At 33.5% G+C, this 23,374-nt stretch overlaps 2 protein-coding genes across 2 annotated transcripts; one reads left to right on the top strand and one right to left on the bottom strand.

Moving 5' to 3' along the window:
* Positions 1-12,271: 12,271 nt before the first annotated feature.
* Positions 12,272-15,028, top strand: LOC107465195 (pentatricopeptide repeat-containing protein At5g66520-like). The gene is made up of 2 exons (XM_016084190.3): positions 12,272-12,821; positions 13,419-15,028. The coding sequence occupies exons 1-2, from the start codon at positions 12,295-12,297 to the stop codon at positions 14,893-14,895; spliced, it is 2,004 nt and encodes a 667-aa protein (XP_015939676.1). The 5' UTR covers positions 12,272-12,294; the 3' UTR covers positions 14,896-15,028.
* Positions 15,029-15,726: 698 nt separating this feature from the next.
* Positions 15,727-22,878, bottom strand: LOC107465179 (uncharacterized). Its single transcript, XM_016084174.2, has 4 exons — positions 22,826-22,878; positions 22,353-22,692; positions 21,763-22,205; positions 15,727-15,919 (listed from the first exon to the last, which is right to left on the bottom strand). Exons 1-4 carry the CDS (start codon positions 22,876-22,878, stop codon positions 15,727-15,729), a joined length of 1,029 nt encoding a protein of 342 aa, XP_015939660.2.
* Positions 22,879-23,374: the final 496 nt, after the last annotated feature.

Raw genomic sequence — 23,374 nt, 5'->3', positions numbered from 1 at the left:
AGCATATGTATTCTTGGCTACTAGATGACCTATCTAACCTCTCAATAAATGATAACCCGAAGCCAACAAATAAAGAGTACCTGGCAGATAAAGAGATGCTTAATGATGTGTTAAAAGGAGTCTTGGGAAAGCGTTGCTAGCCAGCATAGATAATGGTTCAGCCATAATGCTGGAAGAAAGCCCAATACCAATGAATATGAAAAAAAACATGATAATTAATACTAGCAAATTAGCCTCTTGTCCGAAAGGGCGGACTTTAAAATAATTAGCCCAAGAAGGGGCCCAGGTACGTGGTGGGGGTAGCGGGCAGTAAAAGAACAATTTTCGGAAAAGAGAACGTTAAGAGAAACAAGAAGATCTATTTAGAGGATAATGTTTCTATTAACTTGGGGGTTGTGGGTGCCATCCATCATTTGGCACCCAAAGAACCATGAAACTCTTAAGCTAGAATTGTCAAGGTTTAGGGAGACCGCTGACAATCTAGAACCTTAAAGGGATATGCCAATCCCACTCTCCTAAGGTTGTGTTTCTAACATCCTTTCTATCAGAATGTCACGCTTTCAGCTGCACTACTCTGATAGCGAGATATTACAATAACTTCTATATATTTAATAATAAAATAGGAGCCTTTAACTCGAAACCGTATCGTTTTTTTTTCTTTTTACAAATATGCATATATAAATAAATTCAACCACAATCTTCATATATATAAACATACAAGACTTCTTATACAAATAACTCACAAATATACCAGACATATATATCATTACAAATTACGATTTCTATCCCTCTTACAAAAATATATAACAAGGCGAGGAAAAAACTATAACTAAGATATATACAACACAATCAGATCAACAGAAGAAACTCCTTAAACTCCTCATTCGTCCTAAAAAGAGAAATCTGTAAGGGGTGAGAACCTAACCACACAGTCTCACCAAAGAAGGCTTAAAATTGTCATAAGAAGATATATAAAAGAAAATTATTTTCAACCGCAGTGATCATCACTCGTCTTATGAATCTTTTAAAAAACAAGTAGTTACTTATTCAAAACCCAAATTCATATTTCTATTATAAAATTTTAAAAGTTACCTAAACTGTATGAATGACTAACTTTTTCCAAGCATAGTTTCATTAAGTCTATGCTGAATCAGTTTGATCTTTCATACTTTACTAAACCTTAAACACAAACCAATCACGACCTCCGACTCAAGCAAAATCAATCAACAAACAACCCATCGCAAGCCAATGTGCATATTAACCTTTACCAACTTACTAAATTATGGCCTCCGGTCCAACTAGTCACGGCCTCTAGCCCAAAATAATCAAATCTCGGCCTTCGGCCCCAAAACAATATCAAATCTTGGCCTCTAGCCCCACATATAATCACTTACACACCACTACACTCCAAACTAACAAGTCATAATCACAAGCAATCAAACAGACAAATAAACAATCACACATAGAGAACAAGTATGATAAGTAGTACAATTAGCAACTAACAGAATGTCAATTAGGCAAGCCAAGTAATTGTGCATGAGCTCATGTGTCGGTTATAACGTCAGACCCAACACATTCGGTAGCTAATTCGGACATAGAACACCTTATCATGGAGCAAGTGGGATAGAACACCTTATCATGGAGCAAGTGAGACTAACCACGATCCTTGTGTCTACCCATGCAGGTGCTTCACACCGAAACCCGGATGCAAGTGGGACAACGCCACATGTAACACTCTATCACCCTAAGCCTTACCTCATGCCATAATTCAATAACATATATAGAAGGAAAATAATAATAAGAGAAGCCTGATGAAGAAATATAGCTTAAAGACGTAGAAATCTGAGATACAAAAGCGCGAAACGTTATACACAATCTACCTAAAGCGCAAATGATAAGATAAAAGAATACAAGCCTAGCTAGTGGAGTTTAGGCTGACTAGTTAATACAAATATAATAGAGTTTTTGAAAGTTAAAACAGCATACAACCTGTCTTTCCAAGTAAGCCTCCAAGGCATCAAAGTATAAGATACAGAAGTGAGAGTATATCTATAACAAAATATCCAAAATACAAACGATGACAAATGATCCTCCGTTCTGTCACCCTCCTGTAAACTCACCGAAGTGGGTTGTGACTTGCATCTGAAAAATAATAGCAACATATAGTATGATAACTGGAGGTTCTCAGTATGGTAACAGTGTCCAATATATAAGATATAAGGTTCTGGGATGCTAAAGGCAATCCTAGAACTTCACATCAAGCATAAGATTCAAACTTATAAATAACTTTAAATAAATCCCTAAAGAGGTCATCTATCTTAGGGGATTTTTAAACTAACAGTAACACTACTATCCCACAGCTTTCGCCAGCCTAACCTCCATGCGATCCCATCGTCACCGCCTACCGAGCCTCCTCAATCCTAGTAGAAAACACAAGAATATGCAAACAAGTAAAATACAAATAATAGGCATATATAGCAAGTAAACCAGGAAGCAAGTACTCATGTTATACATTTAGGCAAAAGATTCAAGTAGGCAAAGCAAGCAAATACATAGAAAATGCACATGATGAGCCTATCCTATTGGCGGTGATATCACATTGTCGAATCAACTGCCAACACGACACATCCCCATGGGAGTGTCGCCTTTCAGTCACGAATAAAAATGGGTACCCCCAGGGATATAGTGCCTAGCTCATTCTCTTAGGAATATAGTGCCCAACTCACTCTTGTGACTCAAAAGGATGCAAGCGGGATACTATGCCACAAACCTCACATCTTAACCTAAGTGGGATCAACTACCGTCCTTACGCCAGCGCTGCGACCTTGACAAGTGGGATTAACCACTGTCCTTGCCAAGCACATAGCGACTAAATAATCTCAGTATATAACAGGGAATAACAATATTTTTCAGTGACCACTTTCCGTGCTCAATAATTCATCATTCAACTTGAGTTCTAAACTCGCCTTAACCATCATTAGTTCTCATTTTCACAAGTTCATCATCAACCTGAAGCTCCATCAACTCACATAATAATTCCACCCAACTTACATACCAAGCCTAAGTCACCATTTTCTAAGCTCACTAACAGAAAATACCAATTTAACTCATCTTCACTAGTCTTATAGTCTAATTACTAGCTAAGAGCCTTAAATGGAGGTTAAAGAAGTTTGGAAAGTAAAAGGAACCCTTAAAATAAAGAAAAACAAGTTTTCAGCAAAACAGAGGTCATGCGTATGCATGCCTTGTCCCGCGTATGCATGGTTGCAAAAATAGGTGGTCGCATACGCGACACCTCCCCCGCGTATGTGAGTGTCCCAACACGAATGGAATCCTTGCGCTGTGTTTTAAAATTTCACATACGCATGCCTCAAAATCATGTTCCCGCATTCGCATGCTAGTGCCCACGTACGCATGCTTTAATAGACTTACAAAAATTTAAAAGCTGCAAAACTCAGATTTTTGCATCGAACTTTAAATGAGCATAACTTTTTCGTTTTAAAATATTTTTCATCCGTTCTTCGAACGTCTTAAAGCTCTCGTACTCAACTTTCATTTAATCAAGTTTTATTCAAAATCTGGGTCCGGAGACCAAATTATGCCTCACCAAGGTTTATTAAAAACAAGGTTTTACAAAATTCCACAAAATTCTCTTATTTCTAAAATTTCAAAACCAAACCAATTCAAACATACCCAAATATCCAAAACAAGCACTTCCCAACCATTTTTCAATCATGTAACTATCAAAACTATTCAATCTCATAAATTTTAAAATTAACACTTCTAAATTTTTGAACCTATTTCTAATTTATTATTTTATTTAATTAAACGACTTATTAAATCTCGAATCTTACACCACAGCCTTTATATCTACCCAGGCATATGCCTTTCACCACAATCCTAGATGTAAGTGGGATAATGCCATAACCCTTAAATCTATCTAGGCAGGTGCTTTTTACCACAATTCTAGATGTAAGTGGGATAACGCCATAATCCATATATCTATCCAGGCAGATGTTTTTCACCACAATCCTGGATGCAAGTATGACAACGCCCCAACCCTTACATCTCTCCAGGAAGGTGTTTAAAATTTCAACCCAAAACAAGTAGAACTAAGCCACAACTCTAACGTCTATCCAGGTGTCTCAAGTCTCAATCCGAAGCAAGTGGGACAAACGACAATCATTGTGTCTACCCAGGTGACTCAAACCGTAACCCAGAGCAAGTGAGACAAACTACAATCCTTGCATCTATCTAGGTAGGCAATCAATAATCATTAATTATATTTTCAATTAGAATAATCATAATCACTATTACACATAATCATACTCAAACCAGTAAGTGAAATAAAACCACCATCCCTTGTTATCTGTAATAACCTCCCTCTCCCTCTTCACCCTCTTTAAAAATTTCAATTTGAAATTCAAAATCCAATTAGAAGATAGACTTAAAATTTTAAATTTTCGGATAAAAGTCTAACAACACTCCAACTTCCTTCTTTTAAATTTGAAATACCTCAATCACAGCTGCCACCAAAAATATATAAATAGGGATAGAACAATAGGCGAAAGATCACCCCTATCAACACCAATATTCTTCCTCATTCTTCTACAAAAAATATTCCGTGTGCAAATATAAGAGTCAGCCCCATAATCAATCAAGAGACGTTAAAAAGTGTAGAAAATTGTGTTTTTTTTTTTACTTTATATGCTTGGCATGGATTATATTTCTCTTATTATTGTGCCAAATCCTTGTCATCTATGTCTCTACCATATATTTTATGCTCTATTTACTTATATTTAATTTCTGTTTTATGGAATTAATTCTTTCTCTTTTTGCATACATATGATGGGTTTACTTTCCAAATTTTTTATCATACAAATTTATCATTATATAAGACTTTTTAATTAAGAGTATCTGTATATTTCTATGACTTTTTTTATTGATATTATTCCTATACTTATTGTCATTATATTTCAAGCCATTTAAGCTAAGAGTATGTATATTATATGAAATCTATAGGGTTGTTTAATATATCACATTACTATAGTATTTTCTAAAAGTATGATACTACATGCTATGTATGTCATTAATTTTGTTGTTATTATGTTACAAATCCTTATATGCAAATCTATTATTATTATTATTATTATTATTATTATTATTATTATTATTATTATTANCTCTCTTTATTTCTTTTACAAATATACATGCATAACTCTTATGTTAAAAATATATATACACATTCCTTTTTTTTGGTATGACTCTTTTTTTGAGTATGTCTTAAATAATATTTCCGAGGGAATGATCCTTCAGTAAGGGAATATGACCCTCAAAGACAAGATGTCAATATGATCTTTCAGTAAGGAAAAGTGATCGATGGAGATGATCCTTAGGTAAAGGAAGATGATCATCAAAATATTTGGGATAAGAATCTTCGTAGGATTCCCACCTTTTTATACCAGTTTAAACTCAATACCTTCCATGAAAGCTATAGGATAAGTAATGAAAAGTACAAAAGAAAGTGTGATTATGTTATTATTCTCTTTTTATTCAAAGATTTTTTCTATTTAAAGTTATGATTATGTTTATTATTTTTAATTTATTACCCTCTTTGCTTGATTTATCTATATAAATGTTACATGTTCTTCTTTTATGTATTTTACCTTATGCCCCACAAGAAAAATCATAATACCTGCCATGCTATATTCTTTTGAAAATCCTATAAATGAGCTGGCGATATGAAGGAGTTACATAGTATTCCTACTGAGACATTTTTAAGTTCTCACCCCTTTCTTTTTCTCATACTATCTCCAGAGGAGCATGGTGCATTGGGTGGAGATGACACAGCTCCCCTGAGGGTGACTTCTGAATATGATTCCTCAAAGCATGCGTGAGTAGTTACAACCACTATTACCGTGCTCCAAATTATCTATTTAGGTCGTAATTTTGTGGAGAAAAATTCTCAACTATCTGCCATAACCTTTCTAGATAGGAACATTTCAGTGCCCAAGAAACGGTCACCTGAAGTGGTCTACCTCAAATCAAATTTCCAGGCAAAAGAGGATGAGCCCTACAGCCCTAGCCAAGAGGAAGATCCAATGGAGGACAACTCGGAGGAGGAATTACCTTTTATGGGAGCTCGAAGGTGGAGTACATGCCCTATTCTTCCATTCAGCGCCACGTCAGACTCTATTTCATACCACACAGCGGAATAGGATCTTTACCCGTGAAAAAGTGTTGGAAGAGGATTGTTGGTACCCAAATTCATAGAGTACTGAAGGATTCAAATTGGGTCCTTCCCAAATAAGTGACACTCTATCCAAAAGTCTTTCGAGGATATGATTTAAATTAGAGTGTTACATTATTGGTATCAGATAAAAGTCAATTTTTAGAGACCCTATTATAGGAAGTATAACTAATAAGATTTCTCCCTATGGCTACCCATAAACAGGAAAATTATGGCAAATCATAGATGCCTACGTGGCTCAAGTTCGAGCTCCGCAAACCTAGCAAAGCACATGAATGATATGAAAAAAGCAATGAAAGAGCAAACCTAAACCACAGCTCTGATGGTCCAATAACTATCCAATGTAAATGGAGATACCAATACTTACAGATTGGATGTAGGACAATTCTGTACAATCTTTATTGAGTTCAAGAAAATTGGCCTGCCTAAATTTCGTCGAGTCCTTGTCCTTAATATGGCAGAAGAATGGTTAACAGAAATGAAACAAGTGTTTACAATTTTTTTCAAGTAGGTAGTTCTTTTTTTTTTGTTTTTAGTATGTATTGATATAATTGGCTATTTCTTTTATTTAAAATAACATTATTTTGAGTGAGTTTTATTTTTTTTAATTTATATCATAAAAGTATTTAGATTAAAACATTAAGTTACTTATTTAAACTATTTAAATAATTATTTTTTAGTTTAAAATTAATTAAATTTAATATAAAACATCTTTTAATTAAAAATACTATTTAATTTAAAAATGTAAGAAATTTATATATTTCTATCAACTGTATTACATGTGTACTAAAATCAGATACTAAAATAGAATATACATTAGAATATAAAAGAAGGGGTTAAGTACGATTTTGGTCCCTAAGATAGCGACTAAAATTTTTTTCGTCCCTAACTTTTTTTTACTTACAAAACTGTCCCTAAGATTTAACTTAGTTTTAAAATCATCCTTCGGACCAAAATACCTTTCTCCTTCTTCCCTAAAATTCTCATTTTCTATTCTTCTTTTTCTTCTTCTCTATTGTAACACCCTAGTTAGCCTAAGCTTTATCTCGCATCATAAAGCAAAGGTTAATCAGAGATTATGACAGTTCTAAGCTCATACATATAATATATAGAAAGAATTAATATAATCTAGAAGCCCGATGAAGGATATAGTCAAAAAAAGGATTTACAAAGTGTAAAATATACTAACGAAGCTACTAATTTAAAACACAAGAAACATATTCTATATAACAAAATATCGTAGTATAATAGTGTAATATCATAAGAATCTAGCCACAGCTCGCGAAGTTTAAGCCGGCTAGCCATATATACAGACGAAACAGAACCAGACAGTAAAAACCAGCTTATACAAGTTTTTCTCTCTCAATACAAGCCTCTAGGTAAAACAAAATACAAAAGTGAGAGATGTATAAAAAAAGTAAATCAAAAAGACTCCAAGAGTAACAGGATCCTCCGCTTCTATCATCATCCAAACAACTTATCGAGGTAGGTTACGACCTGCATCTGAAAAATACAACAGAAATATGGTATGAGAACCGGAGGTTCTCAGTATGGTAACAGTGCTCAGTGATGTAGGATATATGACCCCGGGACGCCAAAGACAATCCTAGAACTTCATATCCATCACATATTTGTCTTAAAGCATACTAAAATATTGAAACATAACTTAAAACAATAATATAATAACAAGGTGATCTAACTTAGGGGATTACTAAATAAACTAATCACCACTGTCCCATAGCCTTCGCCAACTTACCCTCCGTGTGATCCCGTCGCCACCGCCTACCTAGCCTTCTCAGCACCAGACCAACACAGATAATGTAAGCAAGGAAACACAGGTAATATTCAAATATATATAACAAGTAATTCAAGAAGCAAGTAGGCATATTATACAATTAGGCAAACCCAAGTAATCAAAGCAAACAAGCACATAAGAGATGCATATGATGAATGCCTGTCCTATTGGCTCGTGATATAACTTGTCGGTCCGTAAATGCCAACTCGACAAATCCTTAAGGATGTAACCTTTTCTGCCATGCCAGAGATATAGTGCCCTGCACACTCATGCAGTAGGGAGTCTACTACGCCAAGGATATAGGCCCCGCACACTTCCTGCAGCAGAGAAGGAACCAACCACAACAAATCATGCAGCAGAACAACCTGCCACGCCGGGGATATAGGTTCCGCACACTCTCAACATTCAACAAGTCATCCGACAAAATATTTGCCACGCTGGAAATATAGGCTCTGCACACTCTCAACAACAACTAGTCATGCAGCAGAACAATCTGCTACGCCGGGGATATCGGCCCCGCACACTGTTAACATCCATCAAGATCATTATTTCTCTTCGAGTCCTCGACTCATCACAACCATCATCAATTCATGATTTCCATTCCAAACTAATGGTTCACCAATTCTCATCTCATATACCAATCATTCTTTACGCTCCATCCAACCATCCTCAGCACACCAAAAACCTAAGCCTCCTTTTCTAATTTTCTAACGTAAAACCCAAATAAATTCTCCTAAGATCTTTTCCCATGTTTCAATGCTCAAGAATAAGCCCAAGAGTCCTAAAATGGTGTTATGGAAGCTTACAATCTTGTTGGAAAGGTGAAAAAGTAAAAAAAGAAAGTTAAAATTTGAGAAACAGGGCGTGTGCGTATGCACAGGGGTGTGCATGCGCACCCCCCAGGAGAAGTTTTTAAAAGTGTGCGTATGCATAGAGGTGTGCGTATACACATGTACCAAAACACATAATGTCTTTTCGCTCGCACAACCTGTGCTAGCGCCCTCAACAGACTGGCCTTCCCAACGTGTGCGTGCGCACAAGGCTGTGCGTACGCACAGGTTGCAATTCTTCATTGGTATGTGCTAGCACTGCAAACAAGGAGCCATCCCCTGCATGTGCGTAAGCACAGGTCAAAAATTTCGCAGAGGTGTGCGTGCGCACATACCAGAAATTACAAAATTCTGCAACTTTGCAAAATTTCAGATTTTACACCACTCTTTGAATGACCATAACTCTCTCTACAAAATTCCAAATTTTACAAACTTTATATCAAATCGAAGGGTTTTCAATAAACTTTAATTCTAAACCAATTTCAACAAATTTTGAAAACCAAGACAAAAGTTATGATCAGACCAAGTTCACCAAAAACTAACGTTTACCAAAACTTACAAAATCTCAATTTACCAACTTTCACAAACCACATCCAACCAAAACAATACCACACTTCTAATTTCAACACAATCTACCCCTTTGGGTCACCATTCATCATTCACACTAACTTTTCCCATCCCAATTCATCATTCTCAATCTCAATTATCAAACATATAACATCACCAACAATTTTCCTACCAATACATTCACCAATCATCATTTTATCATCAATTTCAATATCAATCTCCCATATCTAACTACCAACATCAATGTAGCCATTTATCAATCATTTCAAATCGTCAATTACCATTCCAAATCATCAATTACCATTCCAAAAACCTCAACCACATATATCATATCAATATTAGTCATCATAATTTGAACTCAAGAATTTCTCAACCCATCATAAATTATTATACATCATCATTCAACAATCAACAATCATTTTAATTCAAACCTATCCTATGGGTCACTAGCCTAAGTGTTCATGAATATTATATACTACATAGAGGAAGAAACCATACCTTGACCGATTTCCAATATGCCAAAACTAAAAAATGAGTACAACAATTATCACCAACAAGCTTTCCAACACAATCCAAGCCACCAACAAGCTCCAAAAGCTTCCAAACTCACAATAATCAAGTTATATATACATAAATCGTCACAAATCAACCTAGGGCTCAAGATAAACATAATCTCACAAGGATTTTAATAGCTCTTACCTTATCCAACAGTTTTGGAAGCCAAAACCATAAACAATCAAGTGCTAAAGTGTACCTAAAACACCTAAAACACAAGATTTCAATCAAAACCAGACCCCAAAACTCGAAATTCACAAGGGCACGAAAATTGGGCAAGGAAACTCGAGAGACTTACCACAAAACTTAGATAGAAATGACGGGTTCGACGAGAGCTTCGCGTAGCCACTGACGACACGCGAATCGGAGTATCGTAACTCAAGATATGATGAAAAGAGTGAGGAGATGAATAGTGTTTCTTCTCTCTTCTCTCCTCTCCTCTTGCAGCTGGTGTGTGTGTGTGTGTTTATGCGTGTGGTGTGTCGAATGGGTTCATTTAATGAACCCTTATATATGTTGGGCTTGGACCCAACTTGGGCCCAGTCCAACCCGTTAGCGTTTTTAGCCTATTTTGCCTAACTTTGGGCAAAACCTTTAAAATTAACGCCCGATTTTCGATTTCAAATATTTTTCTAAGGTTTTTGACTGTTTTCACTTTTTTTCACGCAGTATCGGGCAGACTTGAACCGGTTCAACTGCTGGTTTGTAATTTTTTACGGTTTTTCATAGAAAACACATTTTCTGACTCAGAAAATTCTACTGAGTCCAAAAATCATATTTAAATCCCCAAATTCTCATTCTAACTTTCCGAAATATGATTTGGGTATTTAAATTATTCTATTCGTAAAAACTTTGGTTCTTACATCCATCACAGAAGCAGAAATAGAAGCAACCAGAAGCAGATAAACAAGGCAAGAAGCAGAAGCAATACACATGGGTGAAACTGATCCAAGACATCTATTTTCAATTTGCAACCATTTGAGCATTCCAATTCTACAGTAACAAATAACAATTGAAACTTCAACTAAAAACACAATAACCATAACGTTTTGCACAAATCCATATCAAACAACTCAGGTTATAAACTTTCAAACACATAATTCACCAACCAACTAAAACACTCACCCTAAACCACTAATCAATAAGCAAAATTTCTAACCAATAAGATCGAAATGCCGTAATCCATGGATGGGTTAAAAATTGAAAGCAAAAAACAGAACCAAGAAATTATCGATGTGGTTTTGCAACGATCTTGAGAAAAAGGATAAGAGACCGTGAAGGTTTTGGTGCGAAGAGAGAAAAGAGAGAAGATCCATGGACATGGCGAATCAAAGAGAGAGAACGATACATGATCAAAGACGACAACCGGCGACCGAGCGAGGAGGAGGAGCAGAAATGGCGTCGAGCGAGGAAGAAGAGCAGCGGCGAGATCTGGCAAGGAGATCCAACGGCGAGGACGCGAACGATGAGAAGTGGCGGCGAGCAGCGAAGAGCAGCGGCAGCGGGCGGATTCCCTTCTCCTTCCCTTTTTCCCTTTCCCTTCCCCCTCTTCTTCCTTGAACCCCGGCGTGATTCCCTTTAACCTGTTTTTTTTTATTTTATATATTTTGTTTAATTAGACGTAATTTGGTAATAAAAATTAAAATTTTGGTAAAAAGAACGATTTTTAAAATTAAGTTAAAACTAAGGGATAATTTTCTAAGCAAAAAAAGATTGGAGACAAAAAAAATTTTCAAACTCTACTTTAGGAACTAAAATCGTACTTAACCCTAAAATAAACATTAAAATAAATTAAATTACATAAATATATAATGACTGATTTTAGTGGTTAATTTTAATATGTAAATACTATTTTTATTTTTTTTGATACTATATATCCATACTTTTTTTTTTCTAAAATTTTTGTACTCATGTTGGTATCTTATCCCTTTGCATTCTACTTAGATGGTAATATTCTTTATTTATGTTAGATATACACTAAATTAATCCTCAAAATTAATCACTAATATCAAATATTATTATATTATAAAATATATATTAAAAATAAATTAAACTTGTATTTATATATTAATACATACTAATTAATTTTAATGTACAAATATTATTTTTGAATTGTTGATAGAGTCAAAGAATCAAAGTGAAGCTTCGTTCCAGATGTTGGCTGTAAGTTGGAGATATGGACAAAATTCAGGCTCCCATAGTCTCAACTCTCAACACACCTTGTAACACTGACTTCAATTACACTTAGCCGTAATCCTTTTATTTCCTTTCCATAGAAACATTGGATATTGGATAAGATGAGCACCACAGCCACAACTTTCCCTTCTTGCTCCTTCAAACAATGCAACCTCTCAACAACAACAGAAACCACAACCCTCTCACAGAAATCAGTCCTAGAAATCCTAAACAAAAAGTGCTTCAACTCACTCCAACATGTAAGACAGTTACATGCCATCACACTAAGAAATGGTCACTTCCAAGACCACTATGTATCAGGCACCTTACTCAAGTGCTACTCCAACCCTCACTTCAGCAACTTCAACACTGCAATCAGAGTCTTTGAAACAATCCAAAAACCCAATGTGTTTGTGTGCAATGTCCTCATCAAAGGGTCCTTGGACAATGGGGACCCACTTGTAGCCATAACTTGTTATCACAACATGCTTCTCTTGTGGGACTCTAGGCCTAACATGTTCACTTACCCAACCTTGCTTAAGGCTTGTGCCATTACTGGTTCTCTTAAGGAAGGTTTTCAGTTTCATGCACATGTGTTCAAGTTTGGCTTTGGTGCTGATAATCACATCAAGAGTGCTGCCATTCAAATGTAGGTGGGAATTCATAAGATATTAAAAATTATTAGATAATTTAATATATTTCACAAAATTATTATTTATCAATTTTTACTTATAGACTTTACATAAACACTCTGAAAAAGTTGTCAGTATTTACTTATCATACGATATTGTATCAAGTACTTTTATACCTATTTGTGCAACATAAATACTTATTTATGCATCAACTTTTAAAAAGGTTTTTTTATGACGAATTTTTTAGTGCCTTTTAATTTGATGTTAAATTTGTCAGACTTACCTTTAAAAATCAATATTAAATATTTAAAATTTATTTATTTTTATATCTTTTAAATTAAATATTAACTTTTAATATTTGTTTGGTAAATTAAGTACAAAATTTAACGATCAACTTTTTTTATATATCTCTCAAAATATTCTTTTTGGTTAATTTATGGTATGCTAGTTGCTAGAATAGTAGAACTTATCTTACTTGAAGGAGCTAACACCAAAAACTAGACTCAATTATTCTTAAGATAATTTTCTATCATAATTCAGCTTTCATTATATAATTTATGACATGTTACTTAATATATTTTTCTAATACTTGTCTCTGTATGGGTGCAACATAGGTATGCATCATTTGGACTTGTTGAAGAGGCAAGGAAGATGCTTGATGAGAATGGTGAAACTGATGTGATTTGTTGGAACGCAGTGATTGATGGATATTTTAAGTGTGGTGAAGTGGAAGCTGCTCATGAGCTGTTTGTGAAAATGCCTAAGAAGAATGTTGCTTCATGGAACACAATGATAACAGGGTTTGCTAGGTGTGGGAAGATTGAGAATGCAAGGAACATGTTCGATGAAATGGATGAGAGAAATGAGATATCTTGGAGTGCCATCATTGATGGTTATATAAAACAAGGGTGTTTCAAGGAGGCAATGGAAGTTTTCCACAAAATGCAGAGAGAAAAGGTGAAGCCAAAACAGTATTTGTTACCAAGTGTCGTAGCAGCTTGTGCCAATTTGGGGTCTCTAGATCAAGGTAGATGGATTCATTCATATGTAGAAAGGAATTCGTTTCAGCTGGATGGAGTTTTAGGCACTGCTTTGGTTGATATGTATGCAAAATGTGGCCGTCTTGACATGGCGTGGGAAGTGTTCGAGAAGGTGAGAATGAAACAAGTGTCTACTTGGAATGCCATGATTTGGGGGCTCTCGATCCATGGAAGAGCCGAGGATGCGATTCAGCTCTTGACCAAGATGCAAGAGGAGAAGCAGAAGCCAAATAAGGTGACTCTGTTGGGTGTTCTAAATGCTTGTGCGCATGCTGGAATGGTTGAAAGAGGAATAGGATTATTAAATTCAATGAAGGAAGTGTATGGAATTGAGCCTCGGGTGGAGCATTTCGGCTCTGTGGTTGACCTCCTGGGAAGAGCTGGACTTGTAAATGAGGCAGAGAAGTTAATAGAATCAATGCCAATGAAGCCTAATGCAGCTGTTTTGGGAGCACTTTTGAATGCATGCAGGATACATGGAAATGTTGAGTTAGGAGAACAATTAGGGTGGATTTTACTGGACATGGAACCTCAGAACAGCGGCCGTTACTCGCTGCTATCGAACATTTATGCGAAAGCAGGACGATGGGACGATGTAACTAGAGTTAGAAAGTTGATGAAGGAAAGAGGAATTAAGACTATTCCTGGAAGTAGCATGATAGATTTGCACGGCACGGTTCATGAATTCAAGATGGGAGAAGGTTCTCACCCACAAATGAAGGAAATTTATGTTATGTTAGAAAATGTGATGGAGAAGTTGAGGAATGAAGGGTATTCACCAAACACCACAATGGTGTCCTTTGACATTGAAGAGGAAGAGAAGGAAACTGCACTTAAGCAGCATAGCGAAAAGATTGCGCTTGCTTTCGGACTAATTCATACAGAACCAGGGACGACGCTGCGCATTGTGAAGAATCTAAGGGTGTGTGAGGATTGCCATTCTGCATTCAAGCTAGTTTCTCGAGTTTATAACCGCGATATTATCATGAGAGACCGTGCACGCTATCATCATTTCAGAAATGGTGTGTGTTCTTGCAAGGATTTTTGGTAAGGTGTTTAAAACAGACCATGTTAAGACAATTAGAAACTAAGTTGAGTTTGGTTCAAACTGTGAAAGAAGAGAAATTGCTTTTACAGTATTATTGAACATACACATATACATAGTTATGTATTATTTTGAAGTATTGAAATTGTTGATATCAAATACACGGAAGATTTTAATGTTAAAAAGGTATACAAGACAGCAACAGCAGCCAATGACATTATCTCTGACAACATAATAGTATTAATGTAATGGAAGCGGTTCACGTGTACCGCTGTACTTATCGAAACATCCCTGTTCCTATAGTTTTAACCAATGAATTTTATAATAAAGAATACATATGGTCCAGATTGGGTTAAGGAATTACATTGTGCATATAAAAATTGGGAGGAGTACAAATGGCGCAACCTTTCCAGTCTTTATTCAGTTTCAGTGTCTGCACGCTTTGAAGGTAGCAAGCCACATGTGTGTGTGTGTGCTGTCTTTGGTGGCTTTGTTTTTAGTGTGGCTATAATAGCTATACGCTTTGGACCAATAAAAAAGAGATACATAATGGGTTGACTTGCATGTAAAGAAGCTTTTGACTAAGGTGAAGGGATGGTAAATATAATAATCAAGAATGAAAATCGTTTATGTGAGTGTTTTATTTTTTGGGCATGACATTGGTTGGGTGATCCGACCCACATCAAGAGAAGAGAATCGAATACAACCCGATTCGCAAACAATCCATCTGTGTTGAACCCACGCCATAACTATTGCATCGCCTGAAGAATTGTGCCTGTGATACAATTACTATGCAAATTGATAAAATGATGGTCTGAGTTAGGCAAGAGGCATCAATCAGAAATCGAACGGCGTTGCAGTCCTCTTGTTGGCGGTGGTTTCACGGTATTCTCGGCTTGTCGTTGGCTTGAAGACAAGAAGATGGAGATTTGGTTGCAGGGTACACTGCTCTTCGATTCTTAGAATTGGAGTGAGGTAGCGGCGGCTTTCATTGGCAGGAGCAGAACCTCTTCCAGCAGCGGCGGAGGACCTATGGCAAAATAGGCTCCTTTTTCAACCTGAATGGCGATTTGCGCAATGGAGTTCAAATGAGAGGAAAATGCTGATGCATGCCTCTCTTTGGTCCATAACTGCACCGTTGGAACGTTGGTGGCATCGCTGCCGCTATCTATTGGCGGTGGCTCCCTCGGTCGGAGATATCAATGTTGAAAAAAAAAATCAGTTGTGGATGATTCATTTGTGCATTACTAGTAGTATCATCCCTGTTTGGTGAGGTTCCATAATTCCCAGCCTTCTTTCGTTGTTTCCGATGGGTCACGGCAACACCATCTTTCCGATGGCACCTATACTGTCAAATTATACTCACATTTGTGACTTAATGTTTCAATCTTTGTTAATAAATAATGATCAATAATATATGTTGATGTATTTTGTATAAATATATAAAATATTAGAACGATCAATATTCATATATGTATATAGAGAGAGTCTGTATAATGAGAAATGACATTTTATATAGAAAATGAGAGAATATAAATTTAACAATTAAATCTAAATAAACAATTAGAATTAAATTTTGAAATAACATCTATTCATTTTTTTTTCATTTGTTTCTTCCCCAAATTAAAACGGTTAAATAGTTCGCATTAAAGAAAAAGCTTACCTTTTGTGATCAATATTTTTTATATTAACACAAAAAAAAGGTAAATAACCATCTCGACTTTGATAATTTTTTTCTGAAAAAGTACGACTTATTTAATAAATTATTAATATTTCTTAGTTTTACACGTAAAATTTAATCAATGTATTTGAAATAGGTAACAAAACACAAAAATGAAAAACAAAACAACATTGATAATTACCATTAAAAGACAATGAGATTTTCAATAAAAAAATAATTTGTCAATTCTAATTAATTCTTAGATAAATCAACAATTTAACATGTTATATAGGTTTATTTCATTAATACAGAAAAAATATTAACAGAAAGGATAATCAGTATTGTATCGTAGAAGTAAAGATCAATGATCAGAAAGAATTTTTTTATTGAAAGTCTCATTGTCTTTTGAGTTAATTGTCAAGAACCGTTTAAAATTTTTTTTTCTAAAAAAAGTAAAAATATTGATCAAATTGTATCTAATTTATTATATCTTTATTTATTTCTATCTATTTTTATTGTTTATTATGTAATACTAATTTTTAAAATAATACTCTCGTACTAATGACAATTTTTTTTAAAATATTTAAATTTTAAAAAAAATCAGATATGAACTGAATTTCTAATCTTTGCCAAACTTCTACTGTTTTTGGACACTCAATTAAGTAATGTATCACTGATTCTGGTTTTGTCCGATATTTAGGATGTGTGTAGTTTAAAGATTAAATTTTATTATTAAGAATATGATTTCTAGGAATATAATTCTTAGGAATGAAATTACTTAAAATATAAGATTCTTATGTTTGGTTATAAAATTTAATGCTTTGAAATGTTATATAATAATTCTAGGAATGAATACATTTTTGTTTGGTTGAGTTTAAATTTTTTGGTCATATTATGTAATATGTCAAAAGTATTCTTACTCATTCAAATTAAAATATTAATGACTAAAAATTTAATATAAAACTAATTAAATATTATTTTTTTACACTAATTTTTTTAATTTACAAAATATCTCTAATAATAAGTTTACTAAAATACCCCTAATAATAAATATGTTTAGCTAAAATTATTATTGATTCAAATTTTTTAAAATTTACTAAAATACCCCTAATATCAAATATCTTTAGTTAAATTATTATTGATTCTAAATTTTTTTAAATTTACTAAAATACCCGCAATTTCAAATATCTTTAGTTAAATTATTATTGATTCTAAATTTGATTCTAAATTTTTTTAAATTTACTAAAATACCCCTAATATCAAATATGTTCAACTAAAATTATTATTGATTCTAATTTTTTTAAATTTACTTAAATATCCTTAATAACAAATATGTTTAACTAAAATTATTATTTATTCAAAATTTATAAAATTTACTAAAATACTCCTAATATCAAATATCTTTAGTTAAACTATTATTGATTCTATTTTTTTAAATTTACTAAAATATCCCTAATATAAAATATTTTTAGTTAAATTATTATTTATTCTTAATTTGATTCTAATTTTTGTTTAATTTACTAAAATACCCCTAATATCAAATATGTTCAACTAAAATTATTATTGATTCTAACTTTTTTAAATTTTCTTAAATATCCCTAATAACAAATATGTTTAACTAAATTATTATTTATTCAAAAATTTTAAAATTTACTAAAATCCCCTAATATCAAATATCTTTAGTTAAATTATTATTGATTCTAAATTTTTTTAAATTTACTAAAATACTTATCTAAATTTTCAAAAATCTCATAATTAATAATTCGTCTCATAATCCATAGTTGACCTTATATAAAACAAATCTCAACGATTCTAGCCGCATATGTATTAAAAAGCTTTACTATTATCCAAAATAAAGTTATAAGAAAATCTCAAAAGTTAAACTCACTTACAGGCATACATGCACAACTCTTGTACAAGAACGCAAACACATCAATAAAATGGAATCAATGTCACAATAGACAGCCTCATACATAGAAAAATGAACACAATTATCTAGCATGATGTCTTCTCTTTCATTGGTTCCACATTTCTTGTGCAAGTTGATCCCTCCATCTACCCCAAGCATCACTCGTCTCAATATAGTGGATCGTCCCACCATCTACTCCAACCATATTTTGATCTACTATCTCATCAATAGGATCCACAACCATCACTCTTCTAATGTGATTATGCAAAAGGCAACATGCAATTATAACTCTTCCTTGTGTCTTGATAGGATAAAATGACATTCCCCTTAAAATTTTTCATCTTGCTTTCAATACTCCAAATACTCTTTCAATGACATTTTTAGCCCTCATTATTAATTTATTTTCTCACTCCTCAATCTTCTTCATTATCAATATCATTCTCTCCACATGTTTGTACTCATTTAAAAATCTAGCACGAGAGAGGGAATCTCCATCCTCAACTTGTCTATTCATTTCGGGATATAGTACTCGCCACACTTTTCAACCATCATCTCGTCAAAATCTTCACTCACGTATATAACATATAACATAGAAGGCTTCCTTAACCTCCCCAATCTGTTGTCATTTACCAATTATCAATAACTTAAACTAATCGTTCATTTCGCACATTATCATCATCAATCTCATCATACTCAACGTAATCGATCTCTGTCATTCCTCATTATCATAACCCTTCTCATCATACATATTCAATTCACTAACTCAACCCACAATTTCTCATTCTTAACTTCTCTATCCTCTATTACACCGACTTTAGACTCTTATTGGGGTTATAAAAGTTTAAAAAGTTAAAAGAATGGTTAAAAACTCAAAAATTCAAGTTTTGCAAAAATGGGTGGTCATGCGTACGCATGCCTCATGCATACACATGAGTGCAAAAATTGGCATAGTCGCATACACCACCCTCGCGTACGTGATAAATTTGGGCAGTGGAGCTTGCTCGCATACGCATGATATATCAGAACATGAAAAAGCTTATATGTTGTAGAAACCAGTTTTTCTTCCAAAATTTCAAACTTCCATAACTTCTCCAAAAATTTTATTTCTAACCATTCTTGAACTGTTGGAAAGATCGATAAATAAATTTTTATAAAAATTCAATTTTGTAAAATTTCCAACTCCGAGGACCGAGTTACAGCCCACCAAAATTGGCCGAAAATCAGTTTTAACCAAAAACAAAATTTACCAATCTTTTCAAAAGTTCACAAGGCAAAATAGTTTTGACTCAGCAAAATGACCCCAACCAACTTCAATTCACACATTCACAATCAACCAAACTCAAAGCTATTCCATTCACACATTTTAACTCAAATCATCTATTTCACATCTCAATTCCTCTCTCTCTTTATACATTGCAATAATATATAAAATTCTCTTTTTTTCTATTTCTCTTCGTAGATTTTTTAAATTGCAATATATAAGTAAATATATAAATTACTTATATTATACTGAGATAATTATATTAGTGAATATCAGAACTCCACTCTTTCATTTATAATTCTTTATTTTATATTATATATTCCCTATTTATTTATTTTACAACACGTTATCAGTACGAGACTCTGATCAAATTTTAGGAAGACTCAGGTAACAAATTTTCATTATGTCGAAACTCTCTCATCCTGAACTTAATGCTCTTAATATATCTAGAAGCAACTACTTATCATGGATACTAGATGCTGAAATCCATCTTGATTCAATAGATCTTGGAGATACCATTAACGTTGGAATAATGCATCTCAGAAGGATAAAGCCAAAGTCATGATATTCTTTCATTGTCATTTTGATGAATGATTGAAAAATGGATATCTCACATTAAAAGATCCTTAGATCTGTGGAAAAATCTTGAAAAAAGATATAATCATCAAAAAACAATGATACTTCTTCAAGCCCGATATGAATGGACGCACTTGTGTCTACAAGATTTTAAATCCATAAATGAATATAATTCAACAATGTTTCGAATCACCTCACGAATGAAATTATGTGGGAAAAAGATAACTAATAATGATATGTTAGAGAAAACTTTCTCGTCCTTCCATGTCTCGAATGTGCTTCTACAGCAGTAATATCGAAAGAGAGGATTTAAAAAATATTTTGAATTAATTTCTTGCCTTCTTGTTGTTGAACGCGACAATGAGTTGCTTTTAAAAAATCATGAAAAGCCCAGCTGGAACCATCTCATTTCCTGAAGCAAATGCAGTAAATCATAACCCTAGAAGAGGTAAATGGCAAGGTTTTGGCAACAAGAAAAATTATGGAAGGAAGAAAAATTATGTTCATAAGAAAGGATCTCACCAGAAGTGGGATAAAGAAACAAACAATGGGCAAAATAAATCAGCATAGGATAAATGTTTCCGTTATGGTGGAAAGGGCCATTAGTCGCATACCTGTCGTATCCCAATGCACCTAGTCGATCTTATCAAGCATCTTTACAAAAGGATGACAAAGGAAAGGAGACGAATTTTGTTTCAAATGATGCTATTAAAAATTACACCACTTATTATGATGTATCTAATTTCTTTGAGGATCCTGAAGAAAATATTAGTCATTTGATCAATGGTGGAAAAGTTTAATATGTGGGTTTATTAAGTACTCATGTAAATAAATAAATAAAATAAAATAAATAAAAAACTTTTAAGTTTTATTCCCTCTATATTTGAATTTCAAGTATGATGTATATAAATAATATTTAATAAAATATTTATGTTTATGAATTTCAAAATTACTAAACGTGCCAAGTTCTAAAATAATAATAAAATTTTTAGTATATGATACTATGCACAATATTTCTTAAAAAAACAATCAAGGAAATAATTTTACTGCATATATACTTCTACTCTTTATCAAACTCGCGAGTCTAGGTAAACTCGTGGAGCTTTCCTAGACTCAACTCGTAGACTCGTACGAGTTTACCTGTTATAATTTTTTTTTATAAAAAATCTATATATCATGTATAATATATATATTTACTCAAATATAGGCATTCAAACATAACAATTTTAACATCAAAACACATAATAAATTAACATAAATACATAATACTACAATTATAACAAGTACTCTAGACCACACATTCAAATCCTTCACAGATATGCATCTAGTTCAACATAAACACACAATCATACAATCAAAGTTTCATATAACACAACCGAAAAACAAAAGAAAATAACAAAGCAACAATTAAATATTCTAATAAAGTAAAAGACTAAAACTGAAAATCCTCCAATATCTTCATCTTACATGGCATCAACATCATCATCTTCACCATCTTCATCAGAAACATCGTTTCTTTCCAGTTCAGGTTTGACACGGCCAATAAATTCATCATCATTCACATGTTCATCTTCTTCCTCCACTAAATTTTGTTGTGGATCCCCAATAACCTCATTCTTACCTCCGTCACCCATGTTAAATTTATTACTATTCATACTTGGCATAGCAAATTCATTACTATTTAGATCAACATTAGTATTGTCATTCATTGGCAAGTGAGAATGCTCAACACTTTCAGCAAGATTCTCATTAACATCTTCAGTTATCCACTCATCATCAGAATGCACTGCATCAAATTCAAGTTCCGAAAATTTTCTAATTTGCTTGCCCTTTAACTTCAAATTATACATCACATACACTAAATCATTCATTTTCTTTTGGTGCAACCGATTTCTTCTCTTTGTACGAACCTAAAAACATATAATACCAATAATTAATAAATTATAAATATACAAAAATCAGAATTAAAATAAATAAAGAATAATTCCAGAAATCACCATTTCAAATGCACTCTAATTACGCTCACAACTAGATGAACTACAAGTTAAGTTTAGAACTCGAATAGAAAACTTCTTTAGTTCTGGATAACTATCTCTATAAAATTCCCACCACTCAGCAGGTAGCATAGTCTTCCTACTACTCTTTGCAGTTTTATTGCTAAAGAGGCCTCTAGCATAATAAAAATCAGGAAGTTGTAGACCAATCTTTTTTCTTTCTTCTTGGATAGGAACCAATTTTTTCAAACAATTATATAGACCAATCTTAATGCCAGCATCATCAACCACGAAATTTGGTTCATAATGATAATAAGGATTAAGATAATACGCAGTAGCATGCAATGGCCTATGCAGTTGGCTTTCCCACCTTCCATCAATAATTTCCCATATAAGTTCATAACTAAAAATAACAATGTAAATGAATAAAAATAAAAAAGTCAAATAGATAACTGAATATAATAACTAATAAGAAAACATGGTAACATGATACATTGATAATCAAATATTTAAAGACTTCAATTAGTCAAGATTACTTCTTTTTAATACAACTGAAGTTAGTCTTTATTGTTTCTTTGACTTTTCTCATGCCTTTAAATATGAAACCCGTGGCTGGTTTTTCATCTGAATATACCAAGCGAAAGACCGTAATGAGAGAAGTAGTAGCCTTGAGGCATATAACAATATTCTTCCATGGCCTACTGGTGCACGAAATTATGATCAATACTTTTCACAACTCAAATAATCCCCGGTAATGAATCCAAAAACTTGGTGTTCAATACCATGGCATAAACACAACTTCGCACAACTAACCAGCAAGTGTACTGGGTCGTCCAAGTAATAAACCTTACGCGAGTAAGGGTCGATCCCACAGAGATTGTTGGTATGAAGCAAGCTATGGTCATCTTGTAAATCTTAGTCAGGCAAACTCAAATGGATATGGTGATGAACGCATAAAAACATAAAGATAAAGATAGAGGTACTTATGTAATTCATTGGTAGGAACTTCAGATAAGCGCATGAAGATGCCTTCCCTTCCGTCTCTCTGCTTTCCTACTGTCTTCATCCAATCCTTCTTACTCCTT

Source organism: Arachis duranensis, chromosome 9 (assembly GCF_000817695.3).
Source record: "Arachis duranensis cultivar V14167 chromosome 9, aradu.V14167.gnm2.J7QH, whole genome shotgun sequence".
NCBI classification, from domain to species: Eukaryota; Viridiplantae; Streptophyta; class Magnoliopsida; order Fabales; family Fabaceae; genus Arachis; species Arachis duranensis.
The sequence above is the reverse complement of the archived record's forward strand: the minus strand, read 5'-3'. Positions and strand labels throughout refer to the sequence as shown.

Excerpts from the sequence above, each read along its gene's own strand:
- LOC107465179 (XM_016084174.2), bottom strand. The coding sequence starts at position 22,878 with ATGAGAAAAGTCAAAGAAACAATAAAGACTAACTTCAGTTGTATTAAA. Across the intron at positions 22,693-22,825 it reads TTCAGTTGTATTAAAAAGAA|TTATGAACTTATATGGGAAA; the intron begins GTAATCTTGACT and ends TGTTATTTTTAG. Across the intron at positions 15,920-21,762 it reads GATGATGATGTTGATGCCAT|GTCCTCCGCCGCTGCTGGAA; the intron begins GTAAGATGAAGA and ends ATTTTGCCATAG.
- LOC107465195 (XM_016084190.3), top strand. The coding sequence starts at position 12,295 with ATGAGCACCACAGCCACAACTTTCCCTTCTTGCTCCTTCAAACAATGC. Across the intron at positions 12,822-13,418 it reads AAGAGTGCTGCCATTCAAAT|GTATGCATCATTTGGACTTG; the intron begins GTAGGTGGGAAT and ends GGTGCAACATAG.